Consider the following 17,939-nt stretch of genomic DNA (forward strand, 5'->3'; position numbering starts at 1 on the left):
AACCATCAAAAAACAATGAAGTTCAATTCAATTGTGTGATCATCTATCAACCAATCATTCAAAGATCATACTCATCCTAGACAGTTAAAGGCATACCTAATACTCAAAACAAAACAACATACATAACAAAATCGAAAAACATAACATATTTTCAACCTAAAAATCAGAAATTGAAGCAAGAAAAAACAAAAATCAAAGCAACAAAATCGAAACACATAAGCATCAAACAATCGAAACACCCACACTTAAAACTTACATTGCCCTCAATATACAATATGATAAGCAATGAAAATTAAAAAGAGATAAGGGATAAGAAAATGCAAACACTCGTTGATGGCTCCTTCATTGGCTTAAGTTTAAATTCTATAGCCTAGACTATCTCAACAAGAGAACTTGCTTGTCGTAGGTTCAAGGAGAGAAGTCTCCTCCACGTTGTGCCCCCACAAAATTCTCATAGTACAGCTTTAAGCGATGTCCATTGACCGTAAATTCTGTCTCATTTCTATCACCTTGAATGTGTATAGCTCCTGAAGGAAACATATTAGTGATAGTAAAAGGACCTAACCATCGTGAACGCAACTTACCTGGAAATAACTTAAGTCGTGAATGAAACAAGAGAACTTTCTGACCAACAACAAAGTCTTTCCTTCGAAGCATACAGTCATGGAACACTTTAGCCTTATTTCGAATCTCTTCAAGCTCATGCAATTGCAACTTCCTATGCAATTTGGCATCATCAATGTCAATATTAAAAAATTTCACAGCCCACCAAGCACAATGTTCAAGTTCCACAGGAATATGACATGCCTTGCCATAGACTAATCGAAACGGTAACATGCCAAGACTATTCGAAGTATAGAATAATGTTCAGATTCAGAGACACACCTCCTAATGATTTGATCAACACAATGTTTTCACAAGTATGCTTCATCCCAAATGTAATACTTAGCTAAAGTCTTGAGTCTAATTTTTTGAGCATGCGATAAAGTATTTGGAAATTGCTTAGAAACAAGATAGTTCACAATATTTGCCTACCATGGCTCACTTACCTCAACTCGAAAGAGTTGCTCATCCGGAAAACTCTCTTGAATGGACAAGGGCTCGGCATCTCTCACCAAACGGCTCAAATGGTCTTCCACAACGTTGTCACTTCCATTCTTATCCTTGATCTCGAGATCAAACTCTTGGAGTAAGAGAATTCATCGAATCAATCTCGGTTAGGCATTCTTCTTCGTCATTAAGTACTTCAAAGCTGCATGATCAGTGTAAACAATAACTTTGGATTGAAGTAAGTAAGAATGAAACTTATCTAAAACAAAGATCACGACAAGAAATTCTTTTTCAGTTGTCGTATAGTTCTGTTGAGCATCATTGAGCGTTTGTGAGGCATAATAGATGGTGTATGGCTGCTTGTCCTTCCTCTACCCTAGCACGGCTCCAACTGCATAGTCGGAGGCATCACACATCAACTCAAATGGCAAAGACCAATCCGGCGGTGCCATGATCGGTGCAGACGTCAAAAGCTTCTTCAAAGTCCCAAATGTGTGCTTGCAATCATCATCAAAGTGAAAGTGAACATCCTTTTAAAGCAATGAACTCAATGGTCTCTCAATCTTAGAAATGTCTTTGATAAACCTACGATAGAAACCTGCATGTTCAAGAAACGATCGAACATCCCTCACATTTGTAGGGACGGGTAAGTGACGCACAAGATCTAATTTAGACTTATCAACCTCAATTTCTTTAGATGAAACCATATGGCTTAAGACAATGCCTTGATTAACCATGAAATGATATTTTTCCCAATTCAAAACCAAGTTAGTTTCTTCACAATGTTTAAGCACAAGTTCCACATTCTCTAAACATGCATCAAAATTCTCACTGTAAACAGAAAAGTTGTCCATGAAAACTTCAATTTTAGAACCAATATACTCAGAGGAATGTGATACATACAACGTTAAAACATACTTGGAGCGTTGCATAAACCAAAATGCATGTGACGATAAACAAACGTATCAAAAGGGCATCTGAATGTAGTTTTTTTTTATCTTCCTCCGCAACACTAATCTGATTGTATCAATTATATCCATAAAGGAAACAATAGAAAGAATGACCAGCTAACCTCTCAAGCATTTGATCGATGAATGGCAACGCCATGTGATCCTTCCTTATTGTAGCATTGAGCTTCTATAGTCAATACACACACAGTGAGCAGTCATTGTCCTCTGAGGCACTAACTCGTTATCTTTGTTCTTCACCACCGTGATTCCAGACTTTTTTGGCACAACTTGAATGGGAGAGATCCACATACTATTCGAGATAGGGTAGATGACACCACAATCATGTAACTTAATGATCTCGTCCTTAACAACTTGCATCATTGGTGGGTAAAGACGTCTTAGACCTTCCATGGTCGCTTTGGCACAATCTTCAAGCAAAATTCGGTGTACACACATGGTAGGACTGATTCCCTTGATTCCATCTTATGGTCGTCTTGTGTCTTTTCAACACCTCAATCAATCTCTCCTCTTGTTCCTTGTTGAGTGCAGATGAAATGACCACTAGCAATGTATCCTCATCTCCCAAAAATGCATACTTCAAGTGGTCATGAAGAACCTTAAGATCAAGCTTTGGGGCTTGAACCACAGAAGGAAGATTCTTGTTAGTGGTTAAGAGAATTGGACTAGGAGAGACATAACTTACCTCACGTGTATCCTCAAGAGAAGTCAAGTCTTCTAGAACATAAGAAGGCATGACATCATTAGCTTCCAACTCAGAAATGTTGGAGCCATCACTTGTGAATCCGGCCCCTTGGGCAGTGGTGAGTGCTAACTTGTCATGTGCCAAGGTATCTAGATAGTTATCTGCAAGAGAATCAAGAATATCAACTGAAAACAATCAGTCAATTTCGAAAGGGGATACCTCATAGCTTCAAAGATGTTGAAGCTAATCACATCACCGTCAAACTCAAAGGTGAGTGATCAACTAAACACATCAATTTTTGTTAGTGCAGTCCTTATGAAGGGACGACCCAACAAGATAGGAACCTCCTTGTTATTTGCTTCAGTTGGTTCCATGTCAATGACATAGAAATCTGCAGAGAAAATTAGACTTAAAACCTACACAAAAACATCTTCAACATAGCCCAGAGGAACTTTGTTGGAAAAATCTGCCAATCGAATCACAACATTATCTCATTTCAAATCACCTAGACCTAGATCGACGTATATATAGTAAGACATTACATTGATCGATGCACTTAAGTCTAGCATTATCTTTTCGAATGTCATGTTTTCGATTGTACAAGGGATAGAAAAACTCCATGGATCCTTAAGCTTTGGTGGTAGCTTCCTTTGAAGCACAGCAGAAACGGTCTCACTCATTGTGACAACCTCCTTCTCTCGAGTCATCCTCTTATTGGTGCACAATTCTTTCAAAACTTAGCGTACCTAGGATTTTGTTGAATTCATTCAATAAAAGGCATGTTCACTTCCATTATCTTAAAGATGTCGAGCATGGCTTGATCAGAGTCATCCTTCTTTTGCTTTGCAAATGTATTGGGGTAAGGAACACGAGGAAGAGCATTAGTTAAAACCAAACCACTAGAGTTAAGATCCTTATCTTTGTCATGCACGGCATGATCACTTTGGGGAAGAGGATGGCATTATTAGCCTTGGAGTAGGCAGGGTCCTTCTCTAAGTCATTAGCATTGAAACTCTCGGCCTCTTTGTCTTTAGAAGGCACAGCCTTCTTATTTTGCTGCAATGGAGCATCCAAGATCCTCCCACTTCTTGTCGTACCTAGGCCTTTGTTGCCCCATGAAATTCAACTCCTCTTCAATCATTGCATCCATTTGGACAATTTTCGGTGGTGTGGTCTTTGAAAGAACAAATGCCACACGCTTGAGTGTTGATGCTCGAACCATTGAATGCCTTGACTAGAACGTCAAGCTTTCTTTCTAAAGTAGCCATTTGATTTCTTGCATCAACATCATACACCACACGGCTCTTGCTTCCTCTCTTCTCCTTGGAACTAAATTGGCGATTATTGTCGGCCAAGTCATCAATCAAAGTGTAAGCTTCTTGACAGGTCTTATTCATGAATGTACAGCCACATGCCGAATCCACCATGCTCTTATTAGTGGTGTCGAGTCCTTCAAAGAAGAATTGCACCAAGTCATCCAACGAAATACCATGGTGAGGGCACTTCTTTTGCAATTCCTGAAATTCCTCCCATGTCTCATAGAGTGAATCACCATGCTTTTGAGTGAAGTTCTGAATCTCCCTCCTAAGTCTTTTCGTGAGTTGAGCAGGGAAGCATTGCTTCAAGAACCTCCTAGTCATTTCATTTCATGTAGTGATGATTCCCGTAGGCAAAGAGTACAACCAACACTTACCATCGTCCTTAATAGTAAATGGAAACAAAAGCAACCTCAAGCCTTCTTGAGAAAGATGATGAATCAATTGGAGCTTGCAAATGTCCAAGAACTCCCTAAGGTGAACATTAGGGTCTTCCATTGAGGAACCAGAGTACTTAGGCAGTTGTCCAAGTAGTTGAACCGGAATGGAGAAGTTGGCTTCATCAGGTGGAGTGAAAGCAATGCATGAAGGTGATTCAGGGGTAGTGGGATGAAAGCATTCTTGAGTGCCATTGGAGCACCGGTAGGAACTAGATTACAGTCTGCAATTGTGTATGTCTCAGTCGAAGATGAAGGGGAAGAAAGGATCCTCCTCTTCTTCTGATCTAGGTGAAGAGTTCAAAATTGAATTGCTTGGAGATGTTTCGAAATCCAAGAGTCAACTCGAGCTAGAAACTTGTAAGTCTTTAAGTGCTTGAATTCGACATTTGAGCTCTTGTGTTTTCTTAGATATAGCGGACATGCATAGTTCCTGTAACACGAAAGTTAGAGAGTTAGCATTGAAGAATACAAAACGAAACAAGAAACGTGCCCTTCTTTAGTCATATACACGACACACTTATGGAAGAGGCACGACAACTATGTTGTCATGTTACACAGTTGGTTCTTTACGTTTACAAAGTTCATACAATTCACAAGTTCTTTTTATTGTTTCAATGATTGAACGATCGATTGATTCTAAGTTGTAAACCGAGGTGGACGTGCGGCCTAAGTATGGATGCCAAGACACAAGATCAATTCTTTGTTTCAAAAGGCCGTATAGCTCAGTCAGAGATAATGAACATGGTAGGACTTATTTATTGAACTACGGAGAGCGAACTCCCTATCGACTTCATCACCGAGATGTATGTCAGTATGTAGTCCCTAAGATCTAATTTTGGTCCATGCACCAGGGTAATAAAATAGCGTGCCCCTTACTCAGCTGGACTTAACCTTCGGTGTTAGACAATTCTCCAAGTGTTAATAAAAGCTGCCATCAACCTCATACAAACTCGAGGGCTAGCATGAAGGGAATTCACAAGTTCTTTTTATTGTTTCAATGATTGAACGATCGATTGATTCTAAGTTGTAAACCGAGGTGGACGTGCGGCCTAAGTATGGATGCCTAGACACAAGATCAAGTCTTTGTTTCAAAATGCCGTATAGCTCAGTCAGAGATAATGAACATGGTAGGACTCATTTATTGAACTACGGAGAGCGAACTCCCTATCGACTTCATCACCGAGATGTATGTCAGTATGTAGTCCCTAAGATCTAATTTTGGTCCATGCACCAGGGTAATAAAATAGCGTGCCCCTTACTCAGCTGGACTTAACCTTCGGTGTTAGACAATTCTCCAAGTGTTAATAAAAGCTGCCATCAACCTCATACAAACTCGAGGGCTAGCATGAAGGGTTAAGACTAATATTAACAAAATGGACTTTACCTATTCCGTTTGATTTACAACCTACAACAATCATTCACTCAAACACCAAAACAACAACCTAAGATATAACTACTATATGTACAACGAAACAAGATAAGAATATATAAATATACAATATCGAGATATCTTCTACCCACATGGGATTGGTTCAGAATTTCAACACATTGCTTTTACTTGTTTCAGGTTTAAGTTTGTGTCTTGCTCTCTCAAAAACCATGGTCAAAAGACTACCGATAAGTTCTCCTTGGCATCAGTTCTTACTTCTCATAAGCTTTTCCGTTCCTGATGTTACCTTTGCTGGCATAGATGATTGATCATGATTCCCTCTGGAGTATTCAGTCGCTAAGTTTCTATGACTTCTATCCTTGCCTCAGTTTCTTTCCTAGTGTTTCATCCTTGTAGATTTATATTCCTCAAACTTGGGGTTTGTAAATTATCCTCATTCGCATTCACTGGGGAACATAGCCTCCGAGCAGCGAACTGAGAATTGAAAGAAGAGGCACGCCTGCTGGTGCTGCTGCAGCGATGTAAGACTAGAGGAAGAGTTGGCAATTGAGAACCAAAGAAGAGATTGCGGAGCAATTTGTTTTGTGGGGAAGGAAGCAGAAGCTCGAGGAGGTGGTATGACCTAGTTGTTTCGAATAAACAACAAACTCGCCATAAAAGCTCTGATTTAGGCCATTAACAGAGGTTGAGAACTCCGGTATGTGTAGTCGTGTTTCTACTGGAATCAATAACGCATGGCTGGTTATCAATTTAACACAATAAAATGGCTATTTCAACTTATCCCATCTTAGTGATAGCTATCAACTATCATGTAGTGTGGTATAACACCAATAAATGCCATTGTACTGTATCTGAAGATTATTCCTATTTATAAGTTTATAACAAGAAACACCTACACCAATCAATTAAAGGGAATATGTTGCCTGTTTAGGCCCCGAGTTCCTGATTTGGAGAAAAATCAAACACAAACATCTGCAAACCATTACATGCTCCAATCTTTTTCCTTTTATTCTTATTTGAGAGCTTGAGATGCTCCAATCTGAGAGACTGAGAACATGTCAAGTTCCATTTATCTACATATTAAAAAAAAACTGCAGAAACAATTGTTTGCTGAAAACTAGAATTTGAGACTCCCAAAAAATCTTTATCCTGCTGCAAATTCTACAAAGCCATCAGTTTCAAAATCAATAATGTTTACAAAACCATCACATACTCCCACCTAAAGCAAAAAAATTTAACACAAAGCAAAAGGCATCATAAATTTTTTTTCACACCTTAGATTCAATAGATCCTGCAATAATGCTCATTCCATAAAAACTGTATAAAGATGATTCAGTAAACAGGGCCAACATGTGTTAAACTGAAGTAATTAGCTGACTAAACTAGTCAAGTCAACTCCTATGAGGCCTATGAGGAACCTTAATGCATTTTCTCAAGGTATGAGTCAACTAATATCAAACATGAGCTCATTTGGTTCAAAAAGAAAATCAAGGTCATTACCCTTGTTTAAGTCATTATCCTGAAATAAGTTTTCCTAAGTTTAGACGGGTAAGGAAGTCCCAGGACTGTTTGATTGTATCCCTTCACCTCTTATTTTCGTTATTTCTTATATAAATATATTACCATTATTTTACATACTCTAGGGAGATTCAACTGAAAGAGAATCCAGCATGGGGAATATATTTATATAAGAAAATAGTCCCCCGCGACCCTATTCTGGATAATCACTAGTGAAACCTCACAAGCCAAGCAAATTTAAATACCGACAGGGTTACTTAAAAGCCTAATATACATAGGTTCAAGCTCACTGAACCATACAATCTTTGGGAGGCAGGAAATTAAGGAAATAACTAGTAGATACTATACAGGTACTATGAGCCTGAACAAGACATTTGAAAGCAGAAACTTGATGCTGAAAATATGCATTTTCAGCTTCCCAATATGTATCTGAATGCACTGTAATGTACGTTACAGTGCTGATGGGAAATACCAAGTATTCAGAACTAGGTTTGAAGAATCTACTTCATCTAAACAACAGAAAAGTTTTGCAATTTTCTCTGACCATAACATGTGCAGATGTGTACGAAATTCTACGGGTTACTCAAAACTTATGAATCTCTAGATATACTTACTATGACTACAGTTCAGCAAGCTTATATTCTCTTGCATGCCTATCACCAAAAATTGAGATGTAAATGATTTCATGAGTAGAAGTGTAGAACTTATGAGCATAAAATCTTACAATTACAAATCCAAGATGCTCTCATATACTTGTATCAACATGCATCGTTTTCTAGCCCCACTTGCATGCTTTAATGCATACTTGCGCTCTTTCTCCTCAATTAAGTGTTCTGCTCTCCCAAGCCTGCAACTCACCCACCTAAGACATTAAAAAGCATAACAATTAGACTTGATACATAGGGTTCCACTACTTACCGAATACAAATAAGTCCAAGACTAGGGAAAGTGCAGTTTAAAGAGCTATTTTATATATGAATTAGATTATTTCGACTTGATTTCGTGTATGAACGAGAGGTGATAGTAGTAATACTTCAGAATTGCAGAATAATGGTGGCAAATGGTTCCTTTAACTAGACCCAACAGGCCTACCAAGTTAATGGACGGTCATTTCTTAATTCAGCAGAGAATATTACAAGAAACTAATGTTAGCAGATACCAAAAGTTATTTAGGTCTATCGTCTATGCAGTACACAAATACTAAGAAGTTTCAATCTATCGTCAATCATCTATTAAACTAATCTGCATCTGCTGATCCAAATTAACCATGTTCAATTGGTTCATATTGGCTTTTTCGATTACCAGCTGAACATAACTTACAACTGTACACATCAATTTTGCATGTTAATCAGTAAGCACAAAATATGTATGTTATACTGAACTAAGCTACTAATCAACTCCAAAGGGAACCTTGGTGCAATCTCTGAACTTATAAATCAACAAGTCACATCTAGAGTCTTAAGAATAGAAAGAGATGCATGTAGATTATAAGGGAGTAGAGGTGATCTAATGCCGTTCAGATGTAACATGGAATCAGCTACGCACCGGGCCCAAAGATAGAACTAAGATAACTCTCTAGTCAACTCCAGAGGAGAACCTTGGTGCAATCTCTAAATGTAAGAGTCAATTAGTGAGTTACATCTAGTGCCTTCAGAATAGAAAGAGATACATGTCGATGACAAAGGTGTGGAGGTGATACTAGGTCAGTTTAGATGTAACAGGGTGTCAACTACGGACCTCACCCAATGATTGATAAGAGGGAATGCCATGACTTTCGGAACTAGTTCACTTTAGACATGCAACCTACAGTACAGGTCGGTCAAACACTCTCTAAGTCTACTCTAAACGCAATTCCTTTAGATGACATAACAAAAATCGTCTCCTCCCGCGAGTTTATTATTAAACAGCAGGATCTAATCTGACTCGTAAACCCAGCCCAAGCCTTAAAATGAAAGGAGATTGATAATTATAGATGCAACAGGAAGTCAACTATGAGCCTTGTCTTATTGAATGTCATGACTTGAAGAACCAGTTCACTATAGACAAGTACTATACTCAATCAAGGGAGATGAAAATGAAATGAAATTCTAGCACCAGCAATCGTGGAACAAAAAATAGTCATCTAACCTGTTCTAACAAGAACCTTACCCTGTAATGAAATTTATCGACACAAACAAGGCTATTTAGCACTCTTTTGATACCAAAACCTTCAAGCCCATACTGCATACACGGTTGTACACTGGCCTTCCGCCAGACCCTATAATTTTTAGGAGGCAGGAAATTTTAGCAAGTAAGGTGGATACCTTGAGGGGGGTTTGGAATCAGGTAACAGAACCAAAATATGGGCCTAACTATTGCACTAAAACCTTACTAGAGACATTATCTTTCTAACAAGCCAATAAAAATTTGATGCGTCTTTTTTTCCATGAAAAGATTAGTATCTGTCATTGTTTTTACCAGCTGAGTAACGGCACAACAGTAACAGTACCCGGTATTTAAAAGCATACGCATGTCGTTGACACTCATATTCATCTCACCAAAAAACATAAGGGTATGCTACTAATATGATCCATATAAGCTAGTACATAGAATCTAGTACCAATAGAAAAGTTCTCACCATTCTTTACTGAACCAGATGCACAAGACTGACGAAGATTAGAGTGCTCACATACTACAACTGAGACAAATGTATACTTCCTTATTCCAATCAACACCGAGACCATTGCATCAATCGAATATATATGAGCACAGAATCTTACAATTACAAATCCGAGAGGCATTGCACACCCTTAGTCAACATGCATTGGGTCCGGTCCTCCATTCACATCCTCCATCACACTTCTCTGCTCCTTCTCCTCAATCAAACTCTTCTGCTCTTCCTCTATAGTAGTCTGCAACTCATCCACCTGCAAAAAACACACACAACACCACAGCAATCACACCTAATCTCAACCCGAACGAGCGTCTACAACACAATGCACCATCACGAAATCGAACAGGAGCAACATACCACATGTAACAGCAGAGCAAACTGCTTCTTCCGAAGCTCCAGCATCCTCGAACTGGCTGTATTCTCCGAATCCGAAGCCGCAATCTCCGTCTCCAATTCCGATATGATCTTCAGCGTCTGAGCACGCGGCGGCTGTGCCGCAATCAGCCTCCTGATGGCCTCACACGCCTCCTTATGCCGCCGCTCGATCTTGGCCTCCTCCAGCTGCTTCTTCAGAGTCTCAATGTCACTCTGCGCCTGCAGAATCTGCCGATTGATCTCCTCCCTCAGCTCGTCGAAGTTGTGCTTCTCTGCCAGATTCGCGTCCACCACCGCCTTGCTCTTCAGGAGCGGAATCTCGAAGGTGGAGAGCTCCTGCAGGAAGGCCCTGGCGAGCTTCTCGCAGTCGGCATGGCTGTCGCCGTCGCCGTCCTTGTCGAGCTCGACGAAGAGGGAGGTGAACTTCTTCTGGAGCTTCTTCAACGGCGGCTCGCCTCTTGTGGTGGTGGTGCGAGTGAGAAGGCGGTGCTTGATGATTACGTCATCTTCGTGAGGGCCGAAGGCGTAGTTGGCCGCCACGGTCTCGCCGCGACCGGAAACTTTTCTTCCCTTTCCCAGCATTTGGGGATTCTGGCTCAACCAAACCCTAAACCCAATTTCAACTTTCAAGTGAGGAAAGGCACTGCAATGGGAAACAAGAGACGCTTTGAGGTCTTACCATCGTCTTTCCTTAAATACTTAAATAATTATATATACATATATATATATATATATATATATATCCATTATCGGAACAAGAAATCTTAAGGGAGTGTTTGGATAAGGGATTTTGAGGTTTTAAGGAATTTGAAAGTGAAAGGAATTTTAGAATGAAGGGACTTTGGGTGTTGTATTATTAAAATGACTTGTTTGGGTCTTTTTTTTTTTTGAAAGGGATTCAATTTTGGAATTTGGTGACATATTTTTATATTTAATAATGTTAATCTTTTTTTACTTTTACTCTAGTTTTATCATAATTAATTAATTTTTTTACTAAGTAGATTGTATTTTCTTGCCTCACTTAATTTTATAAACTCTCATTAATCTAGGGAAAAAAGGAATTAAAAACACTATAAATTAGAATTGAATTCATAGTTAAATTTTAACATTGATAGAATACCTATGGCACATTTGCCACCTCTCTTTGTTCTTGATGCACTTGTTGAACTCGATACCTTCGATAATCAACAAACATATCCATCGCCAGTCGATCACGAAATGCAGTCCACTCATTAGTAGCTTCAACAGTTCTAACCTCCTCTTCATTGATTTCTATAGGCCTCATCGCCAACTCACGATCAACTAAATCCAATATGTGAAACTCTTCAGCTTCTAACAAAGGATCATTGTGCTTCTCAATCCGTATGAAGTTGTGTAAAACACAACAAGCATTGATGATTCTTACTTGTGTTCTAATGTCGAAAAATGAAGCTATTCTTAGAATGCTCCACCTTTTCTTTAGCACACCGAATGCACGTTCAATCACATTTCTAGCTTTTGAGTGTCGAAGATTGAATAGTTCTTTATAATTTTGGGGACAGTTTCCAGACCACTCCTTGAGATGATATCTGGTTCCTCGATAAGGTGCTAAAAATCCAGGTCCATTAGCATATCCCGCATCAACAAGGTAATATTTATCTGTAAAGAAAAATAATTTCATAAAATATCATGCTTTAGGAGTGAAATCCACCACAGTATTGAAATAAGATGATTGAAATGGCTCTTATGAACTATATAGTATAGTTTTATATATACCATTTGGAATAACTAATCGATGGTTCCTGGACAATGCATCACGTAAAACTCGAGAATCCGATGCAGATCCCTCCCATCCAGGCAAGACATAAATGAATCTCATGTCTGGACTACAAGCTCCTAAAACATTAGTAGTAATATCTCCCTTCCTGTTTCGATATCTAGGTCGTTCTGCAGCCCGAATAGTTACAGATACATGAGTTCCATCAGTAGCTCCAAGACAATTCTGAAACCATACACAACTAGTGAGTTTATATTATAGGTGAAAATAAGTTTAACTCAATAAATGTTTTAGCTGTAATACCTCAAACCATCTCTATCTTTTCAGGTCAGCTCAATGGAGAATACAATCATTAGACCTTATATATTCCTTACTCATTCTCAATACTGCATGCAACACTCTATTAAATTGTCTACTTATTGTCTCTTTAGAGCGATAAAAGTTTAGATGAATGGATCTATACTTCACATTATGTCCAAGGATATTTAGAAACATAGCCACTAATTCTTCAATAGATATGTGCTTTGTTCTTCGCAATCTACCTTTGTCATACAACACTTGACATAGTCTTGAAAAACCATACTTGCTAACTCTCAAGTTCTCCATACACTCAACTTCAGATCCACATAATCGATCCATATAGAATTGCCTATGTACATCCCTGTTAGGCAATGGCTCTCTAATTTTGAGTAACCTACAACGATACCAACCTACTATTGCTGCTATAAATCCAGTTACAGCAACCAAAAAGGCTTTCATTTGGTCTAGACTATCCTCCTCCTTCTCAGCCTCTGTCTCTTCCCCCTCAGCCTCTCTCTCTTCCCCATCCTCCTCATACTCATCTCTAGCACGCTTACGACAAAGATCCATCCTAAATTCCTAGGACATGCACGACTGCACCCATAAGAACAAAACTTCATCAAATAAAGAATGACTGAAATGGTGAAAAAAAAAGACTGAAAATAAGCGAAAGAAAGAAGAGAAGAAAATGCATGTATGTATATAATTACTGTATAATGTACACAAAATATAGTGAAAGAAAAAAAGGAATAAAATGCGTTAACGATTAAATGAATATGTACCGCAACTTTATATTAATAACAACATTCATCATTCAAGTAGGAACCTATTAATTAACTAATACCAAGATATTGATCATAATTTACTGCTACTACAACTCATACTAATGTTACAGATAACAATTGTGCGAGTGCAACAAGAACATTAGTAGTAATGGAAGAAAGTGAAACTCTAGCTAGCTATATTTAGCATACTTGAGGATCTCCCTAGCTAGCTATAGCTATCAGTAGATGTAATAATATGTATGGCTATAGCTATCATACTGATCTCATCTTTATAGACCAATTTAAATCAAATAATTTTATTCATTATACTGTATATACCCCCTATGAGATCTAAAGTTGTTTCTCTGAGCACAATCTGGGAATTATATACATGAAAAATAGTTATTGTTGTTCATAATAACTCATTGAAGATAAGGGTGGTGCTAAGGTTTCTTCCAAAGTATGCTAGGGATCACATTTAGGCCATATATACTCACATTCGACATGAAAATATGAGTTTTTGTTGCTATATATTTCTAATATATAATCAAACTAAAGATTTTGCAGTTCCCAGGAGGAATGCAATGGCCTTAATCTTGCCAGGTTGCATCTTTTCAAATAACTAGATGTACACATGCATTATATAATCAATACAATCATGAAGCCTTTAATTGCAGAGAATATTCCTTTGATGTAAACATAATTGACAAATGAGATACACCAAGGAGACCTGACTAAATATTCAAAACAGTACGACTGAGAGGCTGAGACTCTAGCTAAGCCTATTAATAATCAACACTGAGGAAATACTCAGGCCAAATGAAAAAAAAACACTCTGAGCTTGAAAAATTAACTAAACAGAAATAGTAAGTTTGAAAGCTAATTGTTGCAATTGCCAAAGTAACATCGGAAAAAATATAAAGACTATTTCAATGTCTGTTACTGCAAAGTGTTCGTCATTTCATTTTAACCAACCACAGGTCATGAAACTAATTTTTAGATATTATAAGAACTCGAAATGCATCCCTTGATGAGTTGATGTGTTCTATCAATTTGATAGTTAAAGCCAATAACAAATGGACAGGGAGAACAACATAGGAACAAAGACAAACACAAGGACCAGACTTGAAATGCATGCATGAAGTAGGCTGAAGAAACAGGTAAATCAGTTGTGCCGCCAGAAATTAAATTGAACATACTACTCCAATGGGAACCATTACGATACCAATCACATGCTCGTAGCCAGTGAAAGCATGATGAAGCTAGATGATACGATACTAGGATACTAACTTCATAAGTTATGCAGCAGTAAGCTAACAAGGGCACTAAGATGATCATGAGATTCTCAGTAGTCTAACAAAAACCCAGTAACATATTCATCAAAACAAACAAAACCCATATCTAATCATTCAAAACAAAAACAAAAACAAAAACAAAAAACCAGAGACATAAAGAGGACGGGGGAGGCCTCTCCAGAAGTAAAGCATAGAAACAGATCGTATCCCATTATAAAACCCATAACAAGTTTTTTATCCCTTTCAACAATTCGATAAACAAAAGCATATGAAGAAATTGAAGAACTATCTCAAGGATAATAAACAGTTATACACCTAACATAGATCGCCCAAATTGGAGATCTAAACACACAAATTCTAACCATGGAACCCTAGATTGTGAAGAGAATCAGAAGCCCAAAGTGTGGAACAAACCTGGAAATCAGCGATTGAAAGAGTTGAATTCGCGATAAATCGAGTGTCCGGTGGAATTTTGAAGTTACGCATGGAGAGGTGGAACTCAGAGGAAGGAGTTTTATTTGGTGAAATCCCTTCCGAAATTCCCCGTGGAAATCACGTGTAATTAAAATCCCTCCTTTTTTTTTTGCCAAACGAGGGATTTGACCTGGAGGAATTTGTAATCCCTTATAAAAGTCATCTCCCTCGTTGGAGTCCTCTACCCAAACACAGTGTAAACAAAGCTAAGAGTTATACCTCAAATCACAGCTTGTCTCAAATAGAGATCTCTAATTGATCTCTTAGTAACAGATTTCACTGGAATACTTCATTAATGCTGAGACAACCATCTCACTAATTTCATAATCAGCAATGAAACATGCGGTCAAACATGATGAAAAAGAATTCCCAATTTTTTATGCATCTATTGGGATGGAAATTCTTGATGCAGTCAATACATTATTTTTCACTATAATTGAACGTTTTATCGAAACGCCTAGTAATGTCACTTCTAGGTAGGGTCGTAAGCAGGCTCGAGCCGCTCGTTTTCGACTTGTGTTCAGCTTGTTTTTAGCTTGTTTGGCTCGGACTCGTAAATGAGCCAAGTTTGAGCTCAATATTAAGCTCGATCTTGAAAATGAGCCGAGCTTGAACAACAAGTGTTCGACTCGTTTAGCTCGCGATCTAGCTCGGCTCATTTATTAATTAAGCTTAACTTATTAACTTTTATAGTATATTAGTATATATAAAGTATAATTTTTATATGATAAATAATATTAAAAATATAATATTAGTTCGAAAGAGTTAAAAGACTTTTTTCTAGAATAATTAGTTTTTAACTTAAGTTCAATAACGAGTTTGATTTGTTATTTTAGTTTATTACATATAAAAGAGATTTTGTGTGTTGTTATGACATTAGATAATGAATTTTCTTTTTAATTTCTTAGTTTTAAAATTTTAATTTTATACAATTTAAACCGGCTCGATTCGAGTTCAAGCTCGTCTAATAAAATGAGCCGATTTGTGCCAAGTTCGAGCTTTTTCAAGCCGAGCCGAGCATAAACATGAAGAACAAAAAACAAATTTATGCTTTGTTCAAGCTCGATCGAATGAAAACGAGCCAAACATGAACAACCTAATATCCGGCTCGGCTCATTTACACCCCTACTTCTAGGAATCATGACCAACTAAGACTGAGTTTGGCCCCGAACTTGGCCCAAATTATGGGCTTAAATTCTCAAATAATCTGACCAAGGTGTTTGGTGAATAGCTTATTTCCTAAGTTCACAAACTTCAATGCAACTTTTTAGGAAAATTATGAAAGCTGCAAAATGGAGCTTTTAGAAGATACTACTAATTAAATCTGCAAACGCAGATTTTTCCAATCGCACCTCGGGGCCAAACTGGGCATTTTTAAGTAATCTTACTTGTCCCATCTTAAGTGATTTTCAATGGTACAAAGACATTTTTATGTTTAGAGTCATGTTACCAGATGATAGCAATCAACCTTTTTAGAACGAAAAGTTCATTAACGGTTTACCTTATTCTAATTGCTCACAAAATTTGGCAAGTCCTCAGAAATGAAAATGGCACTATAGATTACGATAACGTAACTTATGGAAATATATATATTGATCATCATCCAATGAGAAGGGATAAAAATGAGTATTGACATAAAAATAAATAAGTCAAAAATGAACCATTGTAGATTACGATAACTTAACTTATGGAAACATAGCGACCATCATCAAACGAGAAGGGTTAAAAATGTGTATTGACATGAAAATAAATAAATGAGTCAAAAATGAAATGAAAACAGCTAAATATGAATTGGGAAATTTGTGTGAACAATATGGTTTATCTGCATCAAAGAAAAACAAATATAAAAAGAACGAACATTTTCCAAACAAAAGAAACTACTACAAAAATTATAAAATAGAAGCAATTTTGACACAAATAAGTTTTACACAGAAGGAAAAACACGAAAACATTGGGTGAATAAACCTAGTAATAATACCCTTGGCAAAGACAACAGTAAAGTTAAGAGTTTCAAATGTCAAAAGATTGGTCATTATGCCAATACATGTAATTTAAAAAGTAGAATTAATCAGTTAAAAATCTCTACTAAAGAAAAATAAAACCTTATTAGAGTGTTAAAATTAAGAAATTCAGACTCATAAAACATTGGAAGTGAGAATAACATTATAACAACAAATTCATTCAGCGATAGTGAGTCAGAAAGCGATTACGATTCTCTTGACATCAATCTAGCTTGTAATTATTCATTTTATAAAAGAATAAGTGTCCTTACAAAACAAGAAGAATTAATTTAAAAAAATTTGACAATACATAATTAAAATCTAAATACCTAAAGAAATTAAAAGAGTAATTACTCAAGGTAACAAAAGTAAACCAATACAACCAAAAATTTATTTACATACCACTTAAAAAAAATTCAACAAAAGTAATTCACACACCAAGAAACCCGACCGCAGACCCTTTTCAACAAGATCAGAGGGAATCTTTATCTCCACCTCACACTCTGTCATGGTAAGCTTCCTTGCAAACTGGCCGACAATCTCCTCCATTGAGCAAAAGAGTTTTCCCAATTGTGTACAGAGGTATATAAAGAGAAACCAATTCTAGATCATAGGACCACCCACAATCTCCTTATCAATTCTAACAATCCAAATCTTAAAAAATATATCGGAACCCTTACTCACCTCGTGCAAAGAGAGAGAAAAGAATGGACACTAGTATTGCACTCTAACTTTTCATTTATGACAAATTCTTAATTTTGAAATGATTAATATATCATGTATACTGACAGATATTTTTTGGGATCTAACTCTTTGGGATCAGTGATGACTCGATCGATATTTTTTTTGTTTTCGTATTACCAAACTTTTCTTACCCCCACATGTTAAGGATCATTATGGATGAAACTTTTATATATGTACATTTGTAACCATATATCTTATATTTTCAGATACA

General features: G+C 37.2%; 2 protein-coding genes and 1 non-coding gene across 5 annotated transcripts; 1 reads left to right on the forward strand and 2 right to left on the reverse strand.

Moving 5' to 3' along the window:
- The first annotated feature begins 4,188 nt into the window (after positions 1–4,188).
- LOC126785542 (small nucleolar RNA R71) lies at positions 4,189–4,295 on the forward strand. The gene has a single exon (XR_007671073.1). It is a non-coding gene; the product is annotated as a small nucleolar RNA R71 (small nucleolar RNA).
- A 3,679-nt stretch (positions 4,296–7,974) lies between these two features.
- Positions 7,975–15,299, reverse strand: LOC126783308 (THO complex subunit 7A). 3 transcript variants are annotated; one of them, XM_050508756.1, is made up of 4 exons: positions 15,204–15,299; positions 10,378–11,002; positions 10,127–10,273; positions 7,975–8,229 (listed from the first exon to the last, which is right to left on the reverse strand). In XM_050508756.1, the coding sequence occupies exons 2-3, from the start codon at positions 10,975–10,977 to the stop codon at positions 10,157–10,159; spliced, it is 717 nt and encodes a 238-aa protein (XP_050364713.1). In that variant the 5' UTR covers positions 10,978–11,002; positions 15,204–15,299; the 3' UTR covers positions 7,975–8,229; positions 10,127–10,156. The 3 variants fall into 3 exon arrangements, 2 of the variants coding, with proteins under 2 accessions (XP_050364713.1, XP_050364712.1); XR_007670859.1 differs by lacking the exon at positions 15,204–15,299 and having other exon boundaries at positions 9,985–10,273; positions 10,378–11,048; XM_050508755.1 differs by lacking the exon at positions 15,204–15,299 and having other exon boundaries at positions 10,378–11,048.
- Positions 11,516–13,021, reverse strand: LOC126783983 (protein ALP1-like). The gene is made up of 3 exons (XM_050509501.1): positions 12,866–13,021; positions 12,151–12,376; positions 11,516–12,033 (listed from the first exon to the last, which is right to left on the reverse strand). Exons 1-3 carry the CDS (start codon positions 13,019–13,021, stop codon positions 11,516–11,518), a joined length of 900 nt encoding a protein of 299 aa, XP_050365458.1.
- Positions 15,300–17,939: the final 2,640 nt, after the last annotated feature.

This window comes from Argentina anserina, chromosome 2, assembly GCF_933775445.1.
Source record: "Argentina anserina chromosome 2, drPotAnse1.1, whole genome shotgun sequence".
In the NCBI taxonomy this organism is placed as follows: Eukaryota; Viridiplantae; Streptophyta; class Magnoliopsida; order Rosales; family Rosaceae; genus Argentina; species Argentina anserina.